Genomic DNA, 26,567 nt, shown 5'->3' on the forward strand with positions numbered 1-26,567 from the left:
CCGGTCCGCGCGTGCGCAGTTTGCCGCAGGCCCGGAAATTAATCGGTGAAGGACGGGCGCGCTCCGCTGAATGATTTTCCGATATTGTCTCAAACCTCCGCGGCTCCAGGGTTGCAAACGTCGCGTCCTCTCTCCAGCCCACTCTGAGTGCCAACGTCGCCCTGAGGCCTTCCGAGACCTGGTAGCTCCGCCGGGGTCCCGGGTCCGAGTCGGGTTCCGATTACGATCGCTCCCCTTGCGCCTGGCTTCCCCGTGCCGTTCTGCCTTCAGTCCCGTAGGGACCGCGCGTCGTTTTCTGACTTCAAACCCTCCCCCGGCCTCCCCTCCTCCGCCTGTGTGGCCCAGGGACCGGTGAGGGTCCTCTGCGTGGGGAGTGGTCGGCGGGGTCTGGGCCGCGGAGGGAAGTCAGCCCGCCAGGGCTCGTGCGGCGCGGGGCGAGGCGAGGGCGGCGGCCAGCTCCCCTCGCCGTTGGTCTCCGCGTCGCCGAGCCCGCCTGTCGCGGCGCGCAGCAGAGGACGGTCTTTGTCCCCTGTGCGTGGCTGTGTCGCAGGAAGGGGTGACGGCCTATTTTCAGCACAGGATTGACTTCTGACGACAGATCTTCCCAGAGAACGAAGCCTGGAGAAGACGGAGGAGTCTGGAATGGCCGTCTCCCAGGTGAGAGACGTGTTCTTGGTTGGGGGTTCTGTCTTCCCGGAGGTTTTCGGAACTGACGCCCTTCTCTGGCTCGGAAGTGTGCCCGCACGCACCCAGGACCTCCTCCCCGGGTCCTCACGAGAGCTCACCCCCGATGGATGAACTTGCCCAGAGGCTCCGGTTGGGGATCCTCGCGGAGGGCGTTTCATGCACGCGCGTGGCTCCGACTGCGAGCGGGTGGCGGGTCAGTGAGGCCGGGCCGGGAGATCGCTTTAGGAGTAGCGTAGACACGGTCAGCTAGACCAGCGCTAAGAGGAACTATGTGTGGAACAGCTGGGCTATCCCTGAAAATGAGACCAGTTAGGGGAAATCTACTTCCTGATTTGACGATGCATTCAAAACTAAACAAGTGAGTCAATACGTTTCTGGCTCTCAAGTATTAGTGATTTGGGCTAGAATGGAAAGTTTAGAAACGTGTCAGTGTTAGAGGCTGTTTTATTGTATAATTTGTTTAAGAGTAAGAGGTTCTTTAAAATCATTCACAGCATGTGTGTCCCATGAAGACTGTGGTGTTCGTGCAGAGACTTTTCAAATGTTTATTCATTTATTTCTTCCATGAGAGAGAGAGAAAGACACATATACCCGACATGATATCCACCCCCAGCCTTAGACAGCCCAGATCATGGGAATTAACTTTTTTTTTTTTTTTGCTATAGGAATCCAGCTGCCTTAACCACCAAATGTTGATAATAAACTAATTAAAACCACATGCATGTTCATTTTACCAAAAATGGTATATTGTTATTAGTTCACATAAGTACAAAAAGCAAGAACTTAAAGAATTTGTCCAGAAGAGTCTGTCATTCAGAGGCAGTTACTTTTACAGAAAGTACATGTTTATGTGTGCATACATATCTAGGGTATAGAAAAGACATATCATGGGCCAGCAGTTGGCATAGTGGTCAAGGTGCTAGACTCCCACATGGTCAACTGCGGTTTGCGTCCCAGACCCAGTGACTTGAAACTCACACTGGGTGCGTGTGTATGCCCAAAGCGAGAATGGAGGAGACTAAAGAATGGAGGATTGAAGCATAGCCATCTCCCCGGGAATTGATTTCTCGCTTTCTGTCTCCCTGGAACCCCATGCACCCTATAGCAAAAACCTCTTAAAAAAAAAGGATAGGGCTGGCAGGTGGCTTGGTAGTTTGGTGGTTAAGGCCACTAGATTCCCACATGGCCGACTGTGGGTTCAAACCCTGGACTCGGTGAATTGCTTTCTTACTTTTTTTCTCTCTCTCACTCTGTCCCTCTCTGGTCAGATTAAAATAAATAAAGTTAAATAAAATATTTCTTTTGTTTTTATTTGTTTTTACATTTTCCCACAAACATTTACTTTACATATAAAAAATGTTTTTGCTTGGGACCAACAATTGGCATAATGGCTACGTCGCTGGACTCCCATGTAGTGGTTCGAGTCCTGGACCCGGTGGCTTAAACTCACGCTGGGCACATGTGCATGCATGCCCAAGATCCTGAGAGGAGAATGGAGGAGAAGGAATTGTGGCATCGCCATCCCCCTGGGGGGGGATTTCTCACTTTCTGTCTGTCTGTCTTTCTGGTGAGCACACGTGCCCTATAGCAAAAAGCCTCTCCAAAAAAAAAAAAAAAAAAAATTTTTTTTTTGCTCATACTCCATAGTTCTTGACCATTAATAAACAACTTTCAGACTTTCAAAAACCTGAATTTTAAGGATAACTTTCAAAATATTTGTTATAATTTTGTTTGTGACTCAAACAACAGAGACAGTGTGATTTTAAATATTTTTGAGAACATATTTCCATGTCAGCTACTCAGAATGTTGAGAAGCAAACATCCAGCACACAATTCCCACATGAACCTTCCCAACTTTCTAGTATGCCATCTGCTAGCAGAGATCAGTCTCTTTTTCTTCCCTCAAGGTAATCTTCTGGGGTTGTGGCTGCGCTTTTGCAGTCTCTGTTGATTACAGTGCTAGGCTGGAAAATCCAGGCTATTTTATGGTAAAAAACACAGCATTCTATAAATATTTACTTAGTTTAGCCTTTGAAAATTGTTCATACTGATTTCTGTGGTCTTAAATTATTTTTACGCTCTCATATTAATGAATCAGAAGAAAGAATATTAGAATACTATGTACATGTGCACGTACGTTTGCGTAGAGTGACCTTTTATGCGGTTTCATGTTGTTAGCCTTGAACTTCTTTCCACTTTCTTAAGAAACCACCAACATACTTGTAATGCTGCTGCTTTTATTACTTAACTATGTGCTTCTTTAGGTTCAGTTCTGTACCTGGTTCAGGTGCTGGCTCTGCCATTTCTTTCTTTCTTTCTTTTTTATTTATTTATTTTTTGTCATAGAGTATGTGTGCATGCCCTAGAGAGAAATACAGAGACAGAGAGAGGGAAAGTGAGAAATCACCCCCTCCCCAGGGGAGGTGGCCATGCCGCAGTCCTTTCTCCATTCTTCTCTCCAGATTTTGGGCACACACTGTAGGCACCCAGTGTGGTTTTCAAGCTGCGAGGCCCCGGACGTGAACTGCAGTCAGCCATATGGGAATCCAGCACCTTAACTACCATGCTACCTGCTGGCCCTGGCTCTGCCATTTCTTAACAGTTTGACTAAATTGAGTTTGTATTTTTTAGTTTTTTAAAGAATTTTTTTTTTAATTTAACTTTAATTTGACTAAAGAAGGGCAGGGAGAGAGAGAGAGAGTGAGAAAGCAAGCTACCGGGTCCTTGACTCGAACTTTGGTTGACCATGTGGGAGCCCAGCACCCTTATCCACCACGCCATCTGCTGGACCTGAGCTTCTTTTTTTTTTAGAGAGAGATTTTCTTGCTATAGGGCATGTATACTTGCTGGGGAGGCAGAGATAGAGAAACAGGAAGAGAGAAATCACTCCCCAGGGGTATGGCCACACCAAAATCCCTTCTCCATTCTCCTCTCGAGATTTTGGGTATGCACAAACACATATCTGGAGTTAGTTTTAAGCCTCTGGGTCCAGAACTCGAACTACTGTCAACTACATAGGAGTATAGCAACATAACCATTACACAATCTGCTGGCCTCGAGTTTCTTAGTATCTATGACATGTTTGTCTCCTCTGGAAGTTGGAAACAGATTTTACCTCAATGTTGTTACGCGAAATCACATGTATTTACAATAGTGCCTAGCATATGATAAGTGTTCAAAAACTTAGTCATTGTCACTATAATCATCATCACAAATCGTTAGATTCTAAGCTTTCTTTAAAACCACTGTTAACTATGTAATCCTAATAGATACTGTTCAATCTAGGCATACTGGCATATAGAACTTAGTGTCTAGCACTACTGGAGAGAACACCGTGTGATGACGTTTTTTTCCTTTGTATATTTCTTTTATTGCCCACAAAATTATGAAATGCACAGTGATTTTTGTGGGTTTGTTTGTTTGTTTGTTTGTTTTTGTCCTTTGGGGGGTATATGGCTTTCTTAAAATTATCTTTTTTTTTTAGAGGTTTTTGCTATAGGGTGCGTGCGCTCGCCAGACAGAGAGAGAGAGAGATACAGAAAGCGAGAAATCACCCCCCAAGGGGAGCAGCCACGCCACAATCCCTTCTCCTCCAGTCTCCTCTCGGGATCTTGGGCATGCACGCACACGCACCCGGCGTGAGTTTAAGCCACCGGGTCCAGCGACATAGCCATTACGCTAACTGCTGGTCCCCTTAAAATTATCTTAACACTGATCAGTTGTACCACATCCGTCCTTAAACCTCTCGCCTGTCAGTTTGTGTGAGAGTCAATGCTTTTCCTGTGTCCAGTTGGTGAAAGTGTTTTTCATTATAGGTGCTGTTGACATTCAGGGACGTGGCCATAGAGTTCTCTCAGGGGGAGTGGAAACGCCTGGACCCTGCTCAGAGGGCTTTGTACAGGGAGGTGATGTTGGAGAACTACAGGAACCTGGTGTCCGTGGGTGAGGACGACTTTTCCCCAGAAGTCGGGATCTGCCCTCGTGTGTCTTTACATTTTCCCTGTGTACCTTCTAGGAGCCCCTGCTTTATCTGACTCAGTTTCAGGTCATTGCTATTAAGACAGATATTACAACCCTGTTGATTCAGAAAACAAAAGCTTTATAATGAGGCATCTGGATTTTAACCTTCCCCTTTCTTTGCATCATTCGTGCAGTTCACACTAGATTAATGATGCTTCCAAAATCATAAAACCTTGTTGCAAAATTTTAAACTCTCTGATCCCATTATTTTACCTTTGTGTTTTTGGAAGGCGAGCTAGATATCTATGTTTTTAAAATATTCCTCAGCATTCAGAAGGAGGCTGTCAGTGGCCAGATTTGTGAAGTCTCTGGATCCGGTTGTAAAATCCTCTTAGCTGGACAAAGGGCTGGGATTATATATTCTGGAAAAGCCACAACACATGTTCCTTTTTTCTTATAAGCAGGAATCTTTCTTTCCAACCGGAATATTATCTCCATTTTGGAGCAAGGAAAAGAGCCTTGGACCATGGAGGGTGAGGTGGAAATAACAAAAAAATCAGGTAGGTGGAGGTGTCTCCAAGGTGTGGACACAGGTAAGAGCTCACATGGACCAAGAAGAAGATACTTCATTTTATATTGTTTGGGAAACTCCAAACAGAGAGGTCTGTTGCTGCCCTGCACGTTGACCTCCTCCCTGGTACTACCAAAAATAGTTTCTACAATTATCTTCTAACACTGCCATTCCCCACTGGGAGTCTTTAAGTTAGGTGCCTGTGTTCATTGTCCTGATGATAAAATTGTTATAAAGTTAGAATGTATTAATTTTGAGAAAGTACGCTGTAATTTCCATGGATTCATAATAACAGTTATATATCGGGACCAGCAGATGGCGCAATGGCTACATCACTGGACTCACACGTAGTTGACCATAGTTCAGGTCCTGGACCCGATGGCTTAAAGCTCATGCCAGACAGGTGTGCATGTGTGCCCGCAATTCCGAGAGGAGAATGGAAGTGAAGGGATTACTGTGTAGCCATCCCCCTGGAGGGTGATTTCTTTGCTTTCTGTCTCTCCATCTCTCTGGTGAGCACACACATCCTATAGCAAAAATCTCTCTGAAAAAATAAGAACAATTATATATCAACTAAGGTGGTAAGAGTATCCCTCACCTTATAGTCTCTGTTGGGTTTATATTAGCATATCCAAATACATGATTTCAGATAGTTAGAGACCAATCAAAGAAGCATTATTTTTATATAGCAAACAATGAGACCTAACCTCAAAAAAAAGTTGTGTAAAATTATTGATGTAATTTCATTCTTTTTTCATTTGTTGTAGTGCACATTGTACTCCCCAGAGAGAGACAGAGAAAAGAGAGAAAGTGAGAAAACAAGCCACCAGATCCAGGACTCAAACCATGGTCAGCTGTGTGGGAGTCTAGCACCTTAATCACCATGCCGCCTGCTGGCCCAGACCCCACACAAAAATGTAACAGGCCAAAATGGGTAAACATCTATTTACAAAATATATTATATAATTAATCATTTAGTTACTTAGCATGCTGTATCTTTTTAGCTAATGTCATAATCACACATCCCCCAAGTTAGAAGTTGCCACTGACTGGTCACCCTCTATTGCCATTATATTCTTTTTTTTTCTTTTTTTTTTTGTAGGAGTTTTTTCTTATAGGGCATGTGCGCTCACCAGAAAGACAGAGAGACAGAAAGCGAGAAATTACCCCCTGGGAGGATGGCCATGCTGCAATTTCTTCTCCTCCATTCTCCTCTCGGGATCTTGGGCACGCACACACATGCACCCGGTGTGAGTTTAAGCCACTGGGTCCAGGACTCAAACCACAGTTGACTACATGGGAGTCCAGTAACATAGCCATTACACTAACTGCTGGTCCCTTGCCAATATATTCTTGATAGGCTTTCTACCTATCTTTCTCTACAAAAAAAAAAAAAAAAAATTGCCATAGAGCATGTGCATTCTCCAGAAAGATGCAAAGAGAGACAGGGAAAGTGAGAAAGCAAGCCACCAGGTCTGGGACTCAAACTATGGTCAGCCACGTGGGTGTCCAGCACCTTAATCACCATACCACCTGCTTTCCCTGGGTATAGGTAATTTTATAGGAGTTTAGAAGACAGTTGTTATTCTTACAACAGTATTATATTCAGTTCTTCCAGATTTTCACAGTGCTGTTTTTATTCTGCAATTACGAATTGCCATTTATTTGTCTCATAGGTTTGTTACAGATTATTTATCATTATAGTATACAGCGTTCTGCTTTAGCCTTTTTTGGGGATAATAATTGTGCATTAATATATTTGTTTCTCTTCCAATTTGAGGACCCATATGTTTACTGCCTTTGGTATGTGCTTGGTATCTTGTTTCAGAGCCTCTGTAAGTTGATGAGTGGTTTAGTCCTAAGATGTTGGAACTAGGCTTTCCTGAAAATAATTTTAGTTGTGTGTAATTACTCTTCTTTATTAAGGAATCCTCTTTGTAGTTCTAAACATTTACAGATCATGGCTGAGAAGTTTGGTGGCTGTTCATTTTAAGCATCACACTTGCATCATATTATGTTTTTCAGTGTACAGTGTTCATTTGCGAAGGACACCTAAGGTTCTTTATATCTTCCAGATATCCCTGCTAGATGTGTGATCAAGGAGTTACCACAAAAAGAGGAAGTTAACAAAGGAAAATTATTTCAATTATTGATGTTGGAGAGACATGACATTGAGGATTTTGATTTCAGGGAAGTCCAGGAAAATATGTATGAGTTTGAGAGTCACTGGGAATATGATGAAAAATATTTTAAAGGATTGACTATGATTCATAACAAAAATTTCACTGGTGGAAGAGATCAACAACATAACAAATCCAGAAATAATATTTCTCTAAAGCAGAGTGTTTCTATAAGAAAAAGTCCTTATCAGTATTACAAACATGAGAAGTCCTACATAAGGAATTTGCTAAAACTAAAAAGTAAAATACTCTATGCAAGAAACAAGTATATAAAATATTTTGAAAATAGAATTGGATTAAGCTTTCAGTTAGATTCAGCAAAACTTCAGAAGCTTCAAACTGAAGAGAAAATTTATGAATGTAATCAAGTTGAAAAGTTTATCAACAATCATTCTTCTGCTTCACAGCTTCAGAGAATTCCTCATAGTAACAAGAACATTCATAATAAATATGAGAAGGTTTTTATGCATCCTTCATCATTTACACAATATCAGAAAACACACATTAGGGGAAAACCTTACAAATGTAATGACTGTGGGAAGGTTTTTCGAGAAAGCTCAAACCTCACTAGTCATCAGATAATTCATTCTGGGCAGAAACCTTACAAGTGTAATGAATGTGGCAAAGCTTTTACCCAATTCACAAACCTTAGTAGACATAAGAGAATCCATACTAGAGAAAAGCCATATAAATGTAATGTTTGTGGCAAGGGCTGTAGCCAAAATTCAAATCTTGCAAGTCATCAAAAAATTCATACTGGAGAGAAACCTTACAAGTGTACTGAGTGTGGCAAAGCCTTTTCAGGGCGTTCAAGCCTTACTCAACATAAGAGAATCCATACAGGAGAGAAACCTTACAAATGTAATGAATGTGGGAAGACTTTTAGAGGAAGCTCGAATCTCACTAATCATCAGAGAATTCATTCTGGGCAGAGACCTTACAAATGTAATGAATGTGACAAATCCTTCAATCGTATCTCACACCTCACAAGACACCAGAGAATTCATACTGGAGAGAAACCATATAAATGTAATATATGTGGCAAAGTCTGTAGTCAAAATTCAAACCTGGTAATCCATCAGAGAATTCATACAGGAGAGAAGCCCTACAAGTGTAATGAGTGTGGCAAAGCCTTTAGAGGAAGCTCGAATCTCACTAATCATCAGAGAATTCATTCTGGGCAGAGACCTTACAAATGTAATGAATGTGACAAATCCTTCAATCGTATCTCACACCTCACAAGACACCAGAGAATTCATACTGGAGAGAAACCATATAAATGTAATATATGTGGCAAAGTCTGTAGTCAAAATTCAAACCTGGTAATCCATCAGAGAATTCATACAGGAGAGAAGCCCTACAAGTGTAATGAGTGTGGCAAAGCCTTTATGGAGCGTTCAAGCCTTACCCAACATAAGAGAATCCATAGTGGAGAAAAGCCTTATAAATGTAAAGAATGTGGCAAAGCCTTCAACCAGTCCTCTAACCTGGTAATCCATCAGATCATTCATACTGGAGAAAAGCCTTACAAGTGTAATGAATGTGGCAAAACCTTTAACGTATGTTCAAGCCTTACTCGACATCAAAGAATCCATACTGGAGAGAAGCCTTACAAATGTAATGAGTGTGGTAAAGCCTTTAGCCAATTTGCAAATCTTACCAGACATCAGAAAATGCATACTGAAAAAAAAACATTGTATGGCTAATATATGTGGCAGTACTTTCACCCAAAACACAAATGTTGGAAATCATCAGAGAGTTTATGCTGGAGAGAAACCTTGAAAATGTAATTAACATGGTAAGCTTTTCTCAACTTCTCGTAACTTTGAGATCTTGAAAGAATATAGGAAGGGAAATTTACGAATGCATTGAATATGGCAAGGCCTTAGATAGTGGTTTTACTTCATGATTCAGCAAATGATTTATATAGTTAAGAAACATTACGAATATACTGATTGTGATGAGCCATTTAATGAGCTTTTACAACAGGCTGCACATAAGAGAATTCATATTAGAGGAAACTAAGTCTCTAGTTCCTCTCAAAGATCATTATAGTTAAATTCTGTAAACTAATTGAAGATCACAATGATAAGGCCTATGATGGCTATCAAAGTTACCAGGATACCTGTGGGAAAGTCCTCTTAACCTTCATTTCATTAAATATTTGTATTCAGTTTTATGTTTGTTGAAAAGGCTACATTACTATTCATGGTTCGCAACCTGAGGTTTGCATTATGTTCATGTGATGCTGTCATTGCAATCTTTCATATGTTGCCATGAAGGTCTCAGAAGAATTCAGTAAGATGAAAGGGCCAACTTAATTAGGTAAGTTCATTCATACTCAGTGTTCTTGGAAGATCAAGAACACCACATTTGGGCAAGCTCCATAGCCCAGTGGTTAAGGGAGCTGGATTCCATATGGTTGACCATGGTTCAAATGTCAGCCCAAGCAACTTGAAAAACCTACCAGGCATGTGTACATGTGTGCTCAGAATCCTAATAGGATGGAGACATGAAGAAGGGATTGTGGCATTAACTCACCTCATTGGTAATTCCTCCCCCTCCCTTGGTGTGTTTGCCTCTCATCTGCAATTGAATACCACATTTTAAGGTACAGTATTGTGTAAATATGAATGAGTATAGTGAAAGCAGGTAATAGATACAAAACTATTGTCTAAGTCATTATGATTGATATGTTAAGGGTCCACATGTCCAGATAGTAGGTGTGAGAGATGGACAAGTTGGATTATTAGAACTTATGTAACTTGCATGAATCAGAAAGAACAGGCTATATATCAAGAGGTAGGTTGTCATGAGAGGAGTATGATAGGGTACTAGGGACTGCTGATGCGCTAGAATTAACAGCAGACATTCTCTCTCCTTTGAAAGGAAACAACTGTTCTATACCAAAGGTGGCTTTTTTAGATGTCATATTTTTTGAAACTGAAGACGGTGCTATTAGGTAAAAGACTTTAATCAAAAGAGGGACCAGCAGTTGGCATAGTGGCTATGTCACTGGACTTCCATGTAGTCAACCGTAGTTTGAGTCGTGGACCTGGCAGCTTAAACTCACACCAGGTGTATGTGCATATGTACCTGAGATCCTGAGAGGAGAATGGAGGAGAAGGGATTGCTGCATGGCCATCTCCCGTGGGGGGTGATTTCTTGCTTTCTGTCTCTCTGTCTTGGTCTTTCTGGCGAGTGCATGCACCCTATAGCAAAAACTTCTCCAAAAAAAAGAAAATTTAAAAAAAAAAAAAAAGACTTTAACCAAATGAACCACTGTGGTATTTTCAGTGTATTAATAGGTATTTTTTTTCTACCACTGAAATTACATTTTGGTACGATTTTATTTAAAATGCATAATCGAGCTCATTTTAATTAATAAAAATGAATTATATTTTTAAAAAACCTTCATTGAATCATGTTGTTTTTATCAACTTAGGTCTAGCCCCAACTTATTAAATGAATAGTATCTATAACAATTTATTTTCATGGTAACATTAAACAATCTGCAGTTTTGAGAATATATATGCTCATAATTGATACCTGAATTATTATTTAACACTTAATACTTTGGGTATTATGTTGCTATTACATCTAGTCTAAAATGCCATAGCAGTGCAACTTCAGACTGTGCCTTCCTCAATAAATACGTACCATGTGATCTGATCTTCCCGTACATAAGTTTGCTCCTAAGTAAGACCGGTGGCTTACATTTATCTGGATGACTTGATTTACATGAAGTAAAAAAAGGAGGAAAAAAATATATGTATCAGGCATATGAAGATTGTTAGGTGGGAACCAGCAGTTAGCGTAATGGCTATGTCGCTGGACTCCCACGTAGTCGACTGTGGTTCGTGTCCCGGACCCGGTGGTATAGAACTCACACTGGGCGTGTGTGCGTGCGTGCCCAAGATCCCGAGAGGAGAATGGAGGAGAAGGGATTGCGGCGTGACCATCCCCCCTGGGGGGTGATTTCTCGCTTTCTGTCTCTATGTCTCTCTCTGTCTGGCAAGCGCATGCGCCCTATAGTGAAAACCTCTCCAAAAAAAAGATTGTTAGGAAGTTAAAAGATAAGAATAACATATTTTTCCTGTTCTGCTTGGAACTTTCATGGAAGTAATCAGAAAGGACTATGTCCTAGTTCATAAGTTACCCACTGAGAATGAACATACATTTAAGGTGGATTTTTAAAAATATATAAATAAAAATTTCACATATTAATTTCCTGAAACATTTTTAGTTAATTTACACAACTGGCTACCTGTCCAGAACATGGCTCAGATATTGAGTCTGATGATGTCTGACACTCAAAAAGTATATGAAAATATTTAGTTCAATAAGGAGACTTTGGGGGCCAGCAGGTGGCATGGTGGTTAAGGCTCTGGACACTCCCACATGGCTGACCACGGTTCAAGTCCCGGACCTGGTGGCTTGCTTTCTCACTTTCTCTTCCTCTTTGTTTCTGCCTCTGGTCAAATTAAAGTAAATGAATGAATAAATAAAATTTTTAAAAAAAGGAGACTTTGGGGAGACCAGGGCAGGCTGCAGGAACTTCTGAAAATGGAAGAACAGGGAAAGATGTGTAGTAGGCTATACCTTTATTCTTAAATTTTCTCTTTGGTTGAGAAAGACTGCAATGTTCCTCATGCTAATAGCTACATACATGCTTTTCTGCTGCATATTTAGGATACTTTGCACAATATGATGTTAGTTTGTGTAAGTATACACTCTATGATCACACAATGACAGAATCACCTAACAGTGCAGTTCTCAGAAAGTATACCTATTAGTGATAGACAACTATATTTAACTTACATTTCATCTGTATATTCAGTAAAATACTTAGAGGGTAAATGGGCAAAGGGATGGTTTGTATTTTTTTTTAATCATAAAATGCCAAAGAAGGGGGCCAGCAGGTGGCATGGTGGTTAAAGGCACTAGATTCCCATGTGGCCAGCTGTATTTCGAGCCCCAGACTTGGTGGCTTGCTTTCTTGCTTTACCTTTCTCTCTCTTTGTCTCTATCTGATCAAATTTTTAAAAAATAATAATAATAACAAATGGAATTAAATAAATATATAATTCTTTTTTGAGGGGAGAAGTTTTTGCTATAGGGCATGTTTGCTTGCCAGAAAGACAGAGAGAGAGAAATAGAAAGCAAGAAATCCCCCCCCAGGGTGGGATGGCCACGCCACAATCCCTTCTCCTCCATTCTCCTCTTGGGATCTTGGGCACACATGCACATGCGCCTGGTGTGAGTTTAAGCCACCGGATCTGGGACTCGAACCGTGGTTGGTTACTTGGGAGTTCAGCAACATAGCCATTATGCTAACTGCTGGTCCCTATAAATATATAATTCTTTTTTTTTTTTTGAGAGGTTTTTGCTATAGGGTGCGTGCGCTCGCCAGACAGACAGAGAGAGACATAGAGACAGAAAGCGAGAAATCACCCCCCAGGGGGGATGGTCACGCCGCAATCCCTTCTCCTCCATTCTCCTCTCGGGATCTTGGGCACGCACGCACACGCGCCCGGCGTGAGTTTTAAGCCACCGGATCCGGGACGCGAACCACAGTCAACTACGTGGGAATCCAGCGACATAGCCATTTCGCTAACTGCTGGTTCCTATAAATATAATTCTTTTTAAAAAAATAAAATGCCAATGAAATTAGAACACCAAGTACAAAGTAGGTATTCTATAAATGTGAAGAAAGAGAACCCTTTAAGTATTTAGTTCAGTGAAAGAACCAGAATGATACAAGATGATGAACTAAAATAAGTGAAAGCAAGGGACCTGTTGCTACTGTGAAAGTCTTACTGAAATTTGGGGACATACATAGGCTCATTTTATCCTAAAATGGTCATAAACTTACCTCTTAAATATTCCCTTTGTCGTCATCATCTCTTGTCTAAAGTATTACAGTGGATACTGGATCCTGTTTCTCCAAGACCATACAGACCAGCGCTAATACATTGGAATGTTTGTCTGAATTTAGAGTAGATTCGTTGTTTCATTTGTATATAATTCACAAAATTGATTTTTAATTTTGATGGAACTCAGTTCATCTATTGTGTAGGCAAGGAAGGAGGTTGCCTGTACTTTGAATGTTATATCTAGTAAATCATTGCCTACTCTGCTAAGAACAAGAAGATTTACACCTCTGTTTTCTTCTAAGTGTTTCATAATAATGGCTCTTCCATTACTCTCTTTGTTCTATTCTGAATTAATTTTTTGTATGTGGTGAGAGGTCAGGGTCCAACTTTGTTTTTTTCTATATGGATATTTGGTTGTCCCACATATCCAATTTTTTTTTTTTTTTTTAGAGGTTTCTGCTATAGAACACATGCGCTCGCGAGAAAGAGAGAGACAGAAAGCAAGAAATCACCCCTCAGGGGATGTCCACACCACAATCCCTTCTCTGTTCTCCTCTTGGGATCTTGGGCATGCACGCATGCACACGTGCCCGACGTGAGTTTAAGCCACCAAGTCCGGGACTTGAACCACAGTTGACTACATGGGACTCCAGCAACATAACCATTATGCCAACTGCTGGGCCCCATATCCAGTATTTTTAAGGGTCAAAATTTCTTTACTAGATTAGAAAAGTCATTAGGATCAGTCTTTTTGTTGTGATCAACTAGTAGAAATATCAGTGGATAACCACACAACCAATACAGTAATAATTGCTGAGATTATTAGACTGTGAAACATAGAAACAGTTTTATACCGAAGGATTGCATCAGATGTATTTGGTCAAGAAAGTACATAAATACAATTATTTGAGTGTAAGAATTATATAAACTAAAGCAAGAAATTGGAAGAAAAAAGTCTGAGTAGTGAGATAAAAGATTTCAGGTTGTGGATCACAGACATAGCAACTAGCAGCCATATCCTGATGCACCAGGGTGGGTGGAGTGGCCAGAGACCACAGGGATGTCTGAGAAGTTACTGCTTTGACTGCCTTAAATGGTAATGGTGGTGGAATCTTCAAAGTCTTCATCTGGTCACTGGGTTCTCCTGAGATGATTTTCTCTTAAAAATTCCATATGCAGGATAGGTGCAGTAGATGGTTGTAGTGGGAGAAGGAGGAGATGGCAAATCACTTGTAAGTGGCAATGAAGTAGGATCCAAAACCTAAATTTCAAAAAGGAGAGAGAATGACGTGCTTTCATGGAACTTTTTTATGAAGCAAAGTATGTAAAAGTCGCCATAAAGGATAAGCAAGTGAAATATTTTATACATTACAGTGGTTGGAATAGAAATTGCGATGAATGGATTCCAGAGAGCAGAGTACTCAAATATATGGACAGCAGTCTGCAGACACAGTGAGAACTTCAAAAAGCCAATCAGAAGCAGTATGCAGAGAGAAAAATGAGAGGGGCTATCTCGGGAAAGTAGGCATCTGGTCTGCAACAGGAAAATGTTGACGTGAGAAAAAAACAACCAGAAAACACCTGGGAATGGAGATGGTGGCAGTACCAGTGAGACACCCCCACCATCTCAGAAGAAAAAGGCCCAGGTGGATCCTACTGTTGAAAGTGAGGAAACATTCATGAACAGTTGAATTTAAAGATTTCTGAAGAGCTAAAACCATGACTTGTTGATGACTGGGACTTCATTGCCAGGGAAAAATAGCTCTTTTATCTTCCTGCTAAGAAGAATGTGGTTTCCATTCTGGAGAATTATGCAAATTATAAGAAATCTTGAGAAAACCTCATTAATAAGGAGTATGCTGTTAATGAAGTTGTGGCAGGGATTCTACAAGTTTGAGAGACCATAGTATGCTGAGATCCTTGCAGATCACCCTGATGGACCCATGTTCCAGGTGTATGGAGCGCCTTACCTACTGAGATTATTTGTATGGATTGGTGTGATGTTGGCCTATACACCTCTTGATGAGAAGGGCCTTGCTTTATTACTGAATTATCTTCACGATTTCCTAAAGTATCTGGCAAAGAATTCTGCAATTTTGTTTAGTGCCAGCAATTATGAAGTGGTTCGCCCTGAGTACCATCAGAAAGCTGATGAGAGGCATGCATACTCAGCTGTGTTCAGATCTCTGTAAATACATTTTTTTTTGGAGAGGTTTTTTCACTAAAGGGCGCGTGCACTCGCCAGACAGACAGAGAGAGACATAGAGACAGAAAGCGAGAAATCACCCCCCAGAGGGGATGGCCATGCCGCAATCCCTTCTCCTTCATTCTCCTCTCGAGATCTTGGGCACGCACGCACACGCGCCCAGCATGTTTTAAGCCACCGGGTCTGGGACGCGAACCACGGTCGACTACGTGGGAGTCCAGCGACATAGCCATTACGCTAACTGCTGGTTCCCGATACATTTTTGTTCTCGTCCTCTTGCACAAATGATGTACGCTGAAGATGTTAGTGTACAACAGAATTGGTGTGTGTTTTCTGTTTGATTATTTAAACAGAGAAAGGGGGTTCAGCTCCAAAAAAAAAATCCACACAGATTTTTCTCATTGGCAAAGAATCTCATTTGATTCTTCTTCAGCAAGAATCAAACAGCATTTAAAAGCAAACTATTGGCTGTAGAAGACAAGGGCAAGGGATAACAGTCATGTGAAGGACTAGAAAGACCAGAAAGGCATCAAGAGAGACTAAGAAGAGAGAAGTGTGTGGAGTAAGGATATAGCTCACATACACCAGAGAATCATGTACCTGAGCAAAACCTGAAACCTCTGGATGACCTTCAAGCTTCTCACAAGCAGAATGTGATGGTGAAGACAGTTATAAATGGCCTGGCTAAATGTTGAAGTGCCCCAATACAGAGCTAAAATACTGGGAGGATATTTTTTCTCTCTTCTTTTAATAATTTAAAAATATGTATAAATTAATAATAAAAATAATGATATTATTAATATCTTGGCTTCTGCCATTTAATGAAATCTCTTGCCAAGTCACAATGTGACTACTAAGCTAGTGGAAGAATGACTACAGTGACCACATGTGACAACAAAATAAGTCTTTATAACAGTAGTTTATAAAAGTCATGAAACAAACTACAGCAAAAAGCAGCTGCAAACCCTAGAGAAGAGAAACGTGATTTCCAGAGTTCCACTGCCTAATTTTCAACAATAACAAAAAATATGACACATGCAGAGAAACATGAAAGTATGGTCCATTCATGAGGAAAGAATTAGAGAAACTTCTGAGAATGCCCAGACCATGGACTTACTAGACAAAGACTACATCATTGATTTAAACATGCTCAAAGAGTTAGAGGAAACTATGGACAAGGATCTAAGTAAAAGGAAGGAATAATGTCTCATTAATTAGAAACTATCGGAACTAGCAGTTGGCGTAATGGCTATGTCACTGGACTGCCATGTAGTCGACCGTGGTTCGAGTCCCAGACCCAGTGGCTTAAACTCATGCTGGGTATGTGTGTGGGTGTGTGCCCAAGACCCCAAGAAGAGAATGGAGGAGAAGGTATTGTGGTGTGGCCATCCCCCCAGGGAGTGATTTCTTGCTTTCTGTCTCTGTCTTTCTGGTGAGTGCACGTGCCCTATAGCAAAAACCTCTCAAAAAAATAAAGAAAGAAAAGAAAAAGAAACTATCAACAGAAGTATAGATGCTTTAAAATAGAGCAACAGAAAAAAAAATAGAGCAACAGAAATTCTGAAGCTGAAAAGTACAATAACTGAAATGAAAAATTTGTGACAAGAAAGAGAAAGGGACAGAAATTATATGTAATAAAATAATGGTCAGAAATTTACCTAATTTGGTGAAAGTCATGAACACACATGTCCATGAAGCTCAAATAAGCATATTAAAGTGGAATAAATAATCTAAGACATCTTGTAATTGAAGAGTAGACAAAGAATCTTAAAAGCAGCAAAAGAAAAGCAATTTAACATACAAAGAATCCTTGATAAGATTAACAGCCTGGAACCAGCAGTTAGCGTAATGGCTATGTCGCTGGACTCCCATGTAGTCTACCGCGGTTCACGTCCCGTACCCGGTGGCTTAAAACTCACGCCAGGCATGTGTGCGTGCGTGCCCAGGATCCCGAGAGGAGAATGGAGGAGAAGGAATTGCGGCTTGGCCATCCCCCCTGGGGGGTGATTTCTTGCTTTCTGTCTCTCCGTCTGTCTCTGTCTGGCGAGCGCACGCGCCCTATAGCGAAAACCTGTCAAAAAAAAAAAAAGAGATTAACAACCAATTTCTCTTTATTATTTTTTATTTAATTTTATTCATTGTCATTTTTTATGATCTGTCATTTGGTTTTTAGTTAAGTCTTATGGTGGCATAATTTACAAATCTATGCTGATGGTATATCTACTTTCATCCTTCTAATATATGGGCAGAAGCACTATTACTAATCACACACATACAGTAGTTCTTCAGTTTCTAGGTGGTTTTGAACAGTTGCCTAACAATACTGAAATATAACTTAGGTAATAGAATTCAAAGGTAAAATTTAACATGCTACTAAATCTTGTCACACTGACTTCCAAAAGCGTCCAACCTTATAAATCATTTATAGACATGTAAAGTGTTACATATTCTTTATTTGATAGCATACATAAGCCACACTAAAATGTTTTTCAATAAGTAAAAGGTGATGTTTTGGATACAGGGACTTCTAAATAAATTGATAGAGTTATGACCAAATATATAAAGTAGACATCACTACCTTATCTTCAGCCTTTGCCTTAACAGGTTAATAAACACGAATTAAAACACAGGTGAGTCTGCTTAGTTTTGAGACATGAAGGGATTTCTCCAACACTTATATATTTATATAACAAGTTACATCTAAGCCTAAATAAAACCAATCTCCAGTAGGCTTTGAGATGGCATTCACCATCCTTGTAGAAAGATGAACATCACTAATAAATTACCAATTATATCTTTAGAAAGGGCAAATAGTGATAGCACTTACTGAACTGAAATTACTATTAAAATTTAAAAAAATAATAAAACTGTTAATTTAACCACAGGCCAGTCTTACTTAAATCGGGATTGTCCGATAAAAATATCCTGTCAGCCATTCATGATCTGAGTTCTGGTGTAGGAGATCAATTAAAACATGGTACACATAAAAATGTCGAGACATTTCTGTTTCATCATAAATAAGGCAGTGGCCACCTAGTACTCATTTTTTAGATAACCTATCAACTCTGCTCTTTCTGACTTCTTTTTAATGCCAGTGAAGGTCATTTTTGTTCCATGGATGTCCTTCTTGGGATTCTCCAAATACTCCATCACAGTATCCTCTCCCCAGGTAATGCCTTTGTTCTTGCTGACATCTGTAAGAGAATCCAGGGGTCTGACCTGTCTTCTGCCCAGATAGACCTTGGAGATTTGGGCCAGTCTCGTGCTTGCCTCCCTTTTCCATGGTGTGGCACTCGGTACACTTCTGAACAAAACATTGCCTTTCTCAACATCACCCATTTTTAATTCTCTCTTTTGTCACTTGGGCATATATAGTAACCACTCAGAAGCCAGACAACCTGCTCTCTCCATTGGTTTTTTTTTTTTTTTTCATATTTTATTTTTTTGAAGTTGACCAGAAGAGACAGTGAGAGAGAAGGAAAGTAAGAAAGCAAGCTGCCAGTCCAGGACTCGAACCTTGATCAGCCATGTGGGAGTCCAGCTGCCTTAACCACCATGTTGCCTGCTGGCCCCAACAGCCTATTTCTTTTAAGAAACTACTCAGGCAAGAAAACATTGAGATACCATATTTAAAGTGCTTGAAAGAAAACAAAACACATGTGTTAACCTTGAATTCTGTATCCAGCAAAACAGTCCTTCAAAATTAAGGATAAAATAAGATTATCTGTTTTTCCCAGATAAACAAAAGCTTAGAGACTCTCTTGTTAATAGTCGTTGCCTAAGAGTAAGTCACAAAGAGAGTCCTCACCCTTAGAAGCCATTAAAGTGTCAGAGCCATTTGAAGAAATACAAACAAAAAACTGACGAGGGCAATTACATAAGTAAAATAAAGCCAATAATATGATGTGTTTGGTTTGTAACTCTTTCTGCCCATATGATTTCAGAGACAAAGGTATGAACAATTATAGATCTCTATTTATAGGCACAAAATGTATAAAGATATAACTTGTGACAGTAACATAAAATGAATATATACAGAGTTGTACAAGAGCACGGTTTGTAGAAACTACTGAAACCAAATTAGTATTAACTCAAACTAGATTGTTACACATTTTTAAAGTTAAGTGCAATCCAGAGCTGGCAGGTGGTGTGGTGGTGAAGGTGCTAGATTCTCATATGGCCAACTGCAGTTCAAGTCCTGAACCTGATGGCTTGCTTTCTCACTTTCTCTCTCACACCAAATTTAAAAATAATAATAATAAATAATTATTGAAAAAATTAAGCATAATCCACTAAGATTTTTTAATATGCAGGGGAAAAAATGTGAAATCAAAGTAGTACACTATGTAAAAAAAAATTCAAAATTGGCAAATTAAGAGATAAAGAGGACAGAAAACATATCAAGATGGCAGAATTTTTTTCATAAATGTAAATCATTAAACTCTCCAATCAAAAGGCAGAGATTGGGAGACTGGAAAATAAAACCAAAATACATGATCCAACTATATACTCTCTATGAGAGACTCACTTTTGATCCAAGATATGAATAGGTTGAAAGTGAAAGATAACATCTACTTCATGTATCATAGTCTGTTTTGTGCTGCTATTGCAGAATACATTAGACTGGGTAATTGTAAAGAACATGATTTATCTCACACAGTTTAGGATACTGAAAGTCCAACATCAAGGCACCAGCATTGGGGTTAGGGCCCTCCCTTGATACAAGGCAGAAGGACAAGCTGATGAACTAGCCAGATACTGTGTGAAGCCTATATTACAAGTGCCTTAATCCCGTTAACAAGGAAGGAACCCTCATGATCTGATCATTTCTTAAAGTCCTATTTTTTTTGAGAGGTTTTATGCTATAGGGCGCGTGCGCTTGCCAGACAGACAGGCAGAGACAGAGAGACAGAAAGTTAGAAATCACCCCCCAGGGGGGATGGCCACGCCGCAATCCCTTCTTCTCCATTCTCCTCTCGGGATCTTGGGCACGCACGCACACACGCCCAGCGTAAGTTTTAAGCCACCAGGTTCGGGACGCAAACCGCAGTCGACTACATGGGAGTCCAGCGACATAGCCATTACAATAACTGCTGGTCCCAAAGTCCTATTAATACTATCACACTGGTAACACCCTAATATTGGAGGGGACACATTCAAACCATAGCATCATGTAAAGAGCAATGAAAAAATATCTGGGCTGGCTACATTAATATCAGTTAAAATAAACTATGACAAAAATTGTTAAAAGAGACAAGGGCAGTATGTATATAAGGGATCAGTGCATCAAGAATTATATGTACAGTGATTGTACAGATATTTTTTAAAAGAATTATATGCGTGCTTAGTAACAAAGCCCTAAAACATATGAAGCAAAAATTGACAAAATTAAGGTGAGAATAATTTTGCAATAATAGAAACTTCAGTTTCACACTTTCTGTAATGCAGAGAACAACCAGACAGAAGAGCTATAAGAAATAGAAGACTCAAACAGCACTCCACATCAACTATGTCTAACAGAAATGGACACAACATTCCATCACACGACAGCAGAATTGATACCCTTCTCAAGTACATATGGAGAATTCCAAAGCCACCATGTGGTAAACCACTAAACATGTCTTAAGTTTTTTGGGGCGTGGGAGAGTTTGAGAGATTTTTGCCATAGGCTGTGTGTGCTTGCTGGAGAGGCAGAGAGACGGAGAGAAATCACACCCAGAGGGGCTGGCCACACCACAATCCCTGCTCTTCCATTCTCCTCTTAGGATTTTGGGTATGCACACATGCTTGTCCAGCATGAGTTTCAAGCCACTGGGTCCAGGACTCACTGCAGTCAACTATGTGGGAGTCCAGTGATTATGCCATCTACCACAAATTTTAAAAGAAATAAAAAACATCTCTGACCATAATGAAATGAAATTAGAAATCACTAACAGAAAAACAATAATTCACAAGAATGTAGAATTTATTTACTCTTTACTACTGGGGCAGAGCAAAAAACTCACAAGGGAAATCAGAAAATAATGAAAACAAGGGGACCAGCTGATGGCATAGCAGTTTTGTTGCTGGACTCCGACATCATCAACCCTGGTTTAAGTCCTAGACCCAGTGGCTTAAAACTCACACCAGGCACATGTGCATGTGTGCCCAAATTTCCTGAGAGGGGAATGGAGAAGGGATTGTGGAACGGCCATCCCACCTGGGAGTGATTTCTTGCTTTTTGTATCTGTCTCTATGTCTCTCTCTGTCTGTCTGACGAGCGCATGTGCCCTATAGCAAAAAACATCTCCCCCCCCAAAAAAAATAAAGCAGTCATAACAAATGTGATACAGTGATAATAATGCTAAGAAAGTATATAGCTGTATGATTAATGATATAGCCTAGATTTAATATTTTTAAAATCAGTAACCTTTGTACTCTAAGGCAATAGAAAAAGAAGAACAAACTAACCTCAAAACTGTCAGAAGGGTGGAAATAATAAAATTTAGAGCAAATAAACAGTAGAAAAACAAGGAAAACAGCAAAGTCAAAATACGTCTCTTTGAAAAAATCGACATTAATGAAACTGTAGCTAGAATGACCAAGAAGAAAGAAAAGATGCAGATAACACAAGTCAGAAATGAAATTGTGAATATTCTATTGACCTAAAAAATAAAAAAAAGTGTATTAGAATACTATGAACAATTGTATGACAGCTTAGATAACCTCAGTGAAATGGACAAATTACTGGAAATACACAAACTAGCAAAACAGACTCAAGAAGAAAAAAAAAACCTGGGGACCAGCAGATGGTGTAATGGTGTAACTCCTTGTGTGGTATAATGTGGTGTAATGGTGTAACTCCTTGTGTGGTATAATGTGGTGTAATGGTGTAACTCCTTGTGTGGTAGAATGTGGTGTAATGGTGTAACTCCTTGTGTGGTATAATGTGGTGTAATGGTGTAACTCCTTGTGTGGTATAATGTGGTGTAATGGTGTAACTCCTTGTGTGGTATAATGTGGTGTAATGGTGTAACTCCTTGTGTGGTAGAATATTCAACGTGGGTGAGGCTGTAATGGGTATGTTGTTAGACTCCCACGTGGTCGACCGCAATTCAAGTCCCAGATCTAGCAGCTTAAAACTCATGCAGCGTACGTGTGTGTGCATGCCTGCCCAAAATCCTGAGAGGAGACTGGAGAAGAGGGATTGTGGCGTCACCGTCCCCCCTGGGGGATGATTTCTCACTTTCTGTCTCTCCATCTGTCTCTACAGTGAGTGCATGCACCCTATAACAAAAAAAAAAAAAAAAGAATCTCTTTTTAAAAAAATTAAAATCTGAATAGACCTATATTATCTAGTTCTGTTGGGTTGTCGAAAAAGTCATGATGCGTTTTTGCAACAGATGGCACTAGTTCATTTTTGGAAGTACTAGAGTCATTTGCATCTATGTTATTACTATGTCATTTAACAGCTGACAGTTCTAGCTTCATTCTAAAAAACAAAATAGTAAGCGATTTGCTGAGTTTGGGAGATCTTACAAGTTGAAGATGGAAGACCAAACTCTGCATTTTCACCATGTTTTTCTTGCATAAAGGGAAGAATGCACACCAATTGTGTAAAGTTTATGATGACAATGCTCTGCAAGAACGTCAGTGCCAGTGATGGGTCATGAAAGTCCATGCTGGTGATTTCAGTCTCAGTGATGCTCTTGGTCAGGAGGTCCACTGAGGCTGATGACAAAGGCATTGATTGAGTCAAACCCATGTTATGTGGCACGAGAGACTGTGGAAAGATTGAACATTCATCATTTAAGCATTCACAACCGCCTGAAGATGCAAGGATACATAAGGAAACTCACTATTTGGGTTCCTTGTGAACTCAAAAGTTCATTTGACAGCATTTATAAACCTCTGTGATATGCTCATTAAACACGAAAACAAGCCTTTTTGAAGTGAGCAATAACTAGTGATGAGAAGTGGATTGTTTACAACAATGTGGTTCACAAATGGTCCTGGCCCGATGTGATGAGTCATCTCAAACAACATTCAGAGCAGACATTCATCAGAAGAAGGTTATGCTCTCAGAGTAGCGACATTTTAAAGATGTTGTATTTTTCAAACTTCTACTAAGGGACCAATCTGAATGTGTACTGTTGGCAGTTGGACAGTTTGAATGAATCTATCATCCAGAGCTTGTTGATCATAAAGGAGTAGTTTCATCATGACAACTTGAGATCACACACAAGTTTGATCACCTGTCAAGTTACTAGAGTTGGGGCCGGCAAGTGGTGTGGTAGTTAAGGGTGCTGGACTCCCCACATGGCCAACTGTGGTTCAAGTCTCAGACTTGACGGCCTGCTTTCTCACTTCCTCTATCACTCTGTCCCTCTCTGGTAAAATTAAATAAATAAAGTTATTTTTTTAAAAAAGTTATTAGAGCTTGGATGGAATATGTTGCTACTCCCACCATACTCTCCTGACCTTACACCATCAGACTTCCACTTGTTTTTCTCTCTTCAAAACTCCTTGTGTGGTATAATGTTCAATGTGGATGAGGCTGTAAATCAGCATCTTGTTCAGTTTTTCACCAATAAAGGTTCTTTTATGAATAAGGAATTATGAAGCTCACTGAAAGATGGCAAAAGGTGGGACCAGCAGATGGCATAATGGTTACGTTGCTCGACTCCCACATTGTCAACCACGCTTCAAGTACCAGACCTGGCAGCTTAAAAATAAACTTACACCAGGTGCTTGTGCACATATGCCCAAGATCCCAGGAGGAGAATGAAGGAGAAGGGAAGGGATTGCGATGTTACCATCCCCCACCCCCCGGAGGTGATTTCTCGCTTTCTGTCTCTCAAGAGAGTGCACATGCCTTATAGCAAAAATCTCTCAAAAAAAAAAAAAATATGAGAAAAGTTATCAAACAAAATTGGCAATATATTATTGATTGATCTTTGCTCTTCATAAAAATAAGTGACCTTTGAAAAACATTTTAGAAATATGTCATGACTTTTCTAGCAACCCAATGCTTAAAACACTTCTGACATCAAGTGTGTGGGTTTTCCCACCAATAATCAATTCTTCAACTTTCCAGACACTGACTAGGTGTCTAATGACTCAGTTCAGTCTTAACATTAACTATTAGTGGTTGGTGCAGACCTCACAAGTTAAGGTCTTAGTCCCACTAATGGCCCTGCACACCAGACACCAATCGCAGGTCTGGTTCACCCCTCCTTTTAATTAGATGCTTATAAATAGAGATGTAGTGAATTTCTATGATTTTATGTTACCTCAGCATCGATTTAAAATATAAGTTAAACTTTCTTATATCAGCAGCAGGGCTTACCCTTGACAGTTTCACTTTCTGGCTCTTCCTAGTTCTTCAGTGTCGTCAGTCCAGATAACTGCCTTGTACAGCAGCCCACGAATGGCCACTTTACTATGGATGCAACTAGATACAACCTTTCTTCAACTGCTAAGCCCCCGCCCACACTTCATACCCATGTGGGCTACATAGATATGCCACAGTGTGAGTGCGTCTGCCATGGTGTGTCCCCTGCAGAACTTGAGCGTGCTTACTTTAAATCCACCAATTGGAATTCCTCTCAAGAAACCTGCTTGGATAATGCCTTGGACCACAATAAAGGCCTTAGTTCTATAGGTCCTCTTACTCTTTCTTGGTTCTCTCTCTGTCTCTCATTTTCTTCTCACTAGCTGAGCATGCATGTCCCAGGTGGCTCTCCCTTCCCATTGGCCCTGTGAGGTGTGCTGCCTCCTCTCTGGGATCTCTAAGTACAGACTGCTCCTGTTATTTCATATGCTTTGCTGTGCTGTCTTCTCTGTTCCTCATCTGACCTAATTTTCTCCTGGCGAAGGCTCTCCTGAAGAGTGAAAATAAACTGGACACAGGTCAGACAAGAGACACAAGAGCATCTGGGACCAGCAGTTAGCATAATGGCTATGTCGCTGGACTTCCACGTAGTCGACCGCGGTTCGTGTCCCGGACCCGGTGGCTTAAAACTCACGCCGGGCATGTGTGCGTGCTTGCCCAAGATCCCTAGAGGAGAACAGAGGAGAAGGGAATGCGTCGTGGCCATCCCCCCTGGGGGGTGATTTCTCGCTTTCTGTCTCTCTGTCTCGGGGAGCGCAGACCCCCTCAAGCAAAACCACTTCCAAAAAAAAAAAAAAAAAAAGAGCATCTGCTAGTATAAATACATTTTCTGTGAGAGGGACACCTGGTCACCGACGGTGTTAGACCACATTCCAATATGAAGATGTATCCTATGAAAAACAGAGTAAACATCCATAACTACCCTCCCTGGAGCCCTGTCAGAGCAGGGCTAGAATTTATAGATACTCTCCAGACTGCAACCTTGGAGAATGGATTATTTATTGGAAACAGAACATGAGAGTTCCCACTGGTTCCTAGTAATGAGCCGAAAGTTGAAGCTGCAGTTGCTCAAGAGTGACCAGTTGTAATTAGAACCTTAAATGAGACCAAGTCCAACAACAGTGATGGAAACTACTAGGAAAAAGGCAGGACATAGGCTTGGAGACAGACCGTCAGGGATTTCTCTATGCATCAGGACTAAATCTGAAGTTAAGTAATGTCACTCACTGGCATTATGACACTGAAGTCCCTCCTCCTCCATCTCTTCCTGCCTTCAGGACTTAAGGCGTGCACACACACACCAAGTGCCTTAATTGTTAATGTTGAAAAGTGCCTATTGTGCATGTAGTTTTGTTACCGATACTCGAAAGAATATTGTTATTCTTATAATGTTGCTTTAGCATTTTGTATAAATGCTCCTTGACTTACAGTGGGTTACATCCTGATAAACCCATTGTAAGTTGAAAATACTGTAAATTGAAAATGCATATAATACACCCAACCTGCCAAACATTAAAGCTTAGCGCACAACGTTGGTTGTTTACCCTGGTGATCGAGCGACTGACTGGGAGTTGTAGCTCAGTGCTGCCCTGGAAGAAGCTCGAATTTCAAAATGCAAAGTGTAGTTTCTACTGAATATGGACTGTTTTGTACCATCATAATGTTGAAAAAGTGAAAATGTGAAAGTCTTTTTTTTTTTTTTTTGGAGAGGTTT

The 26,567-nt window shown here is 40.4% G+C and overlaps 1 protein-coding gene across 2 annotated transcripts in view; it reads left to right on the plus strand.

Annotated features, from left to right (window-relative positions):
* Positions 1–9: 9 nt before the first annotated feature.
* ZNF813 (zinc finger protein 813) overlaps positions 10–26,567 on the plus strand; it is a 28,862-nt gene continuing 2,304 nt past the window's right edge. The window contains exons 1-4 of one of the 2 annotated variants that reach the window (XM_014586373.2): positions 10–657; positions 4,503–4,629; positions 5,112–5,207; positions 7,294–9,210. In XM_014586373.2, the coding sequence (XP_014441859.1) occupies positions 643–657; positions 4,503–4,629; positions 5,112–5,207; positions 7,294–9,104 (2,049 nt within the window). In that variant the 5' untranslated portion in view covers positions 10–642 and the 3' untranslated portion in view covers positions 9,105–9,210. Of the gene's footprint in view, positions 658–4,502; positions 4,630–5,111; positions 5,208–7,293; positions 9,211–26,567 lie in introns of those variants that run through there. The other variant, XM_027770375.1, reaches the window with a different exon arrangement.

This window comes from Tupaia chinensis, unplaced genomic scaffold, assembly GCF_000334495.1.
Source record: "Tupaia chinensis unplaced genomic scaffold, TupChi_1.0 Scaffold000131_1, whole genome shotgun sequence".
NCBI lineage: Eukaryota > Metazoa > Chordata > Mammalia > Scandentia > Tupaiidae > Tupaia > Tupaia belangeri.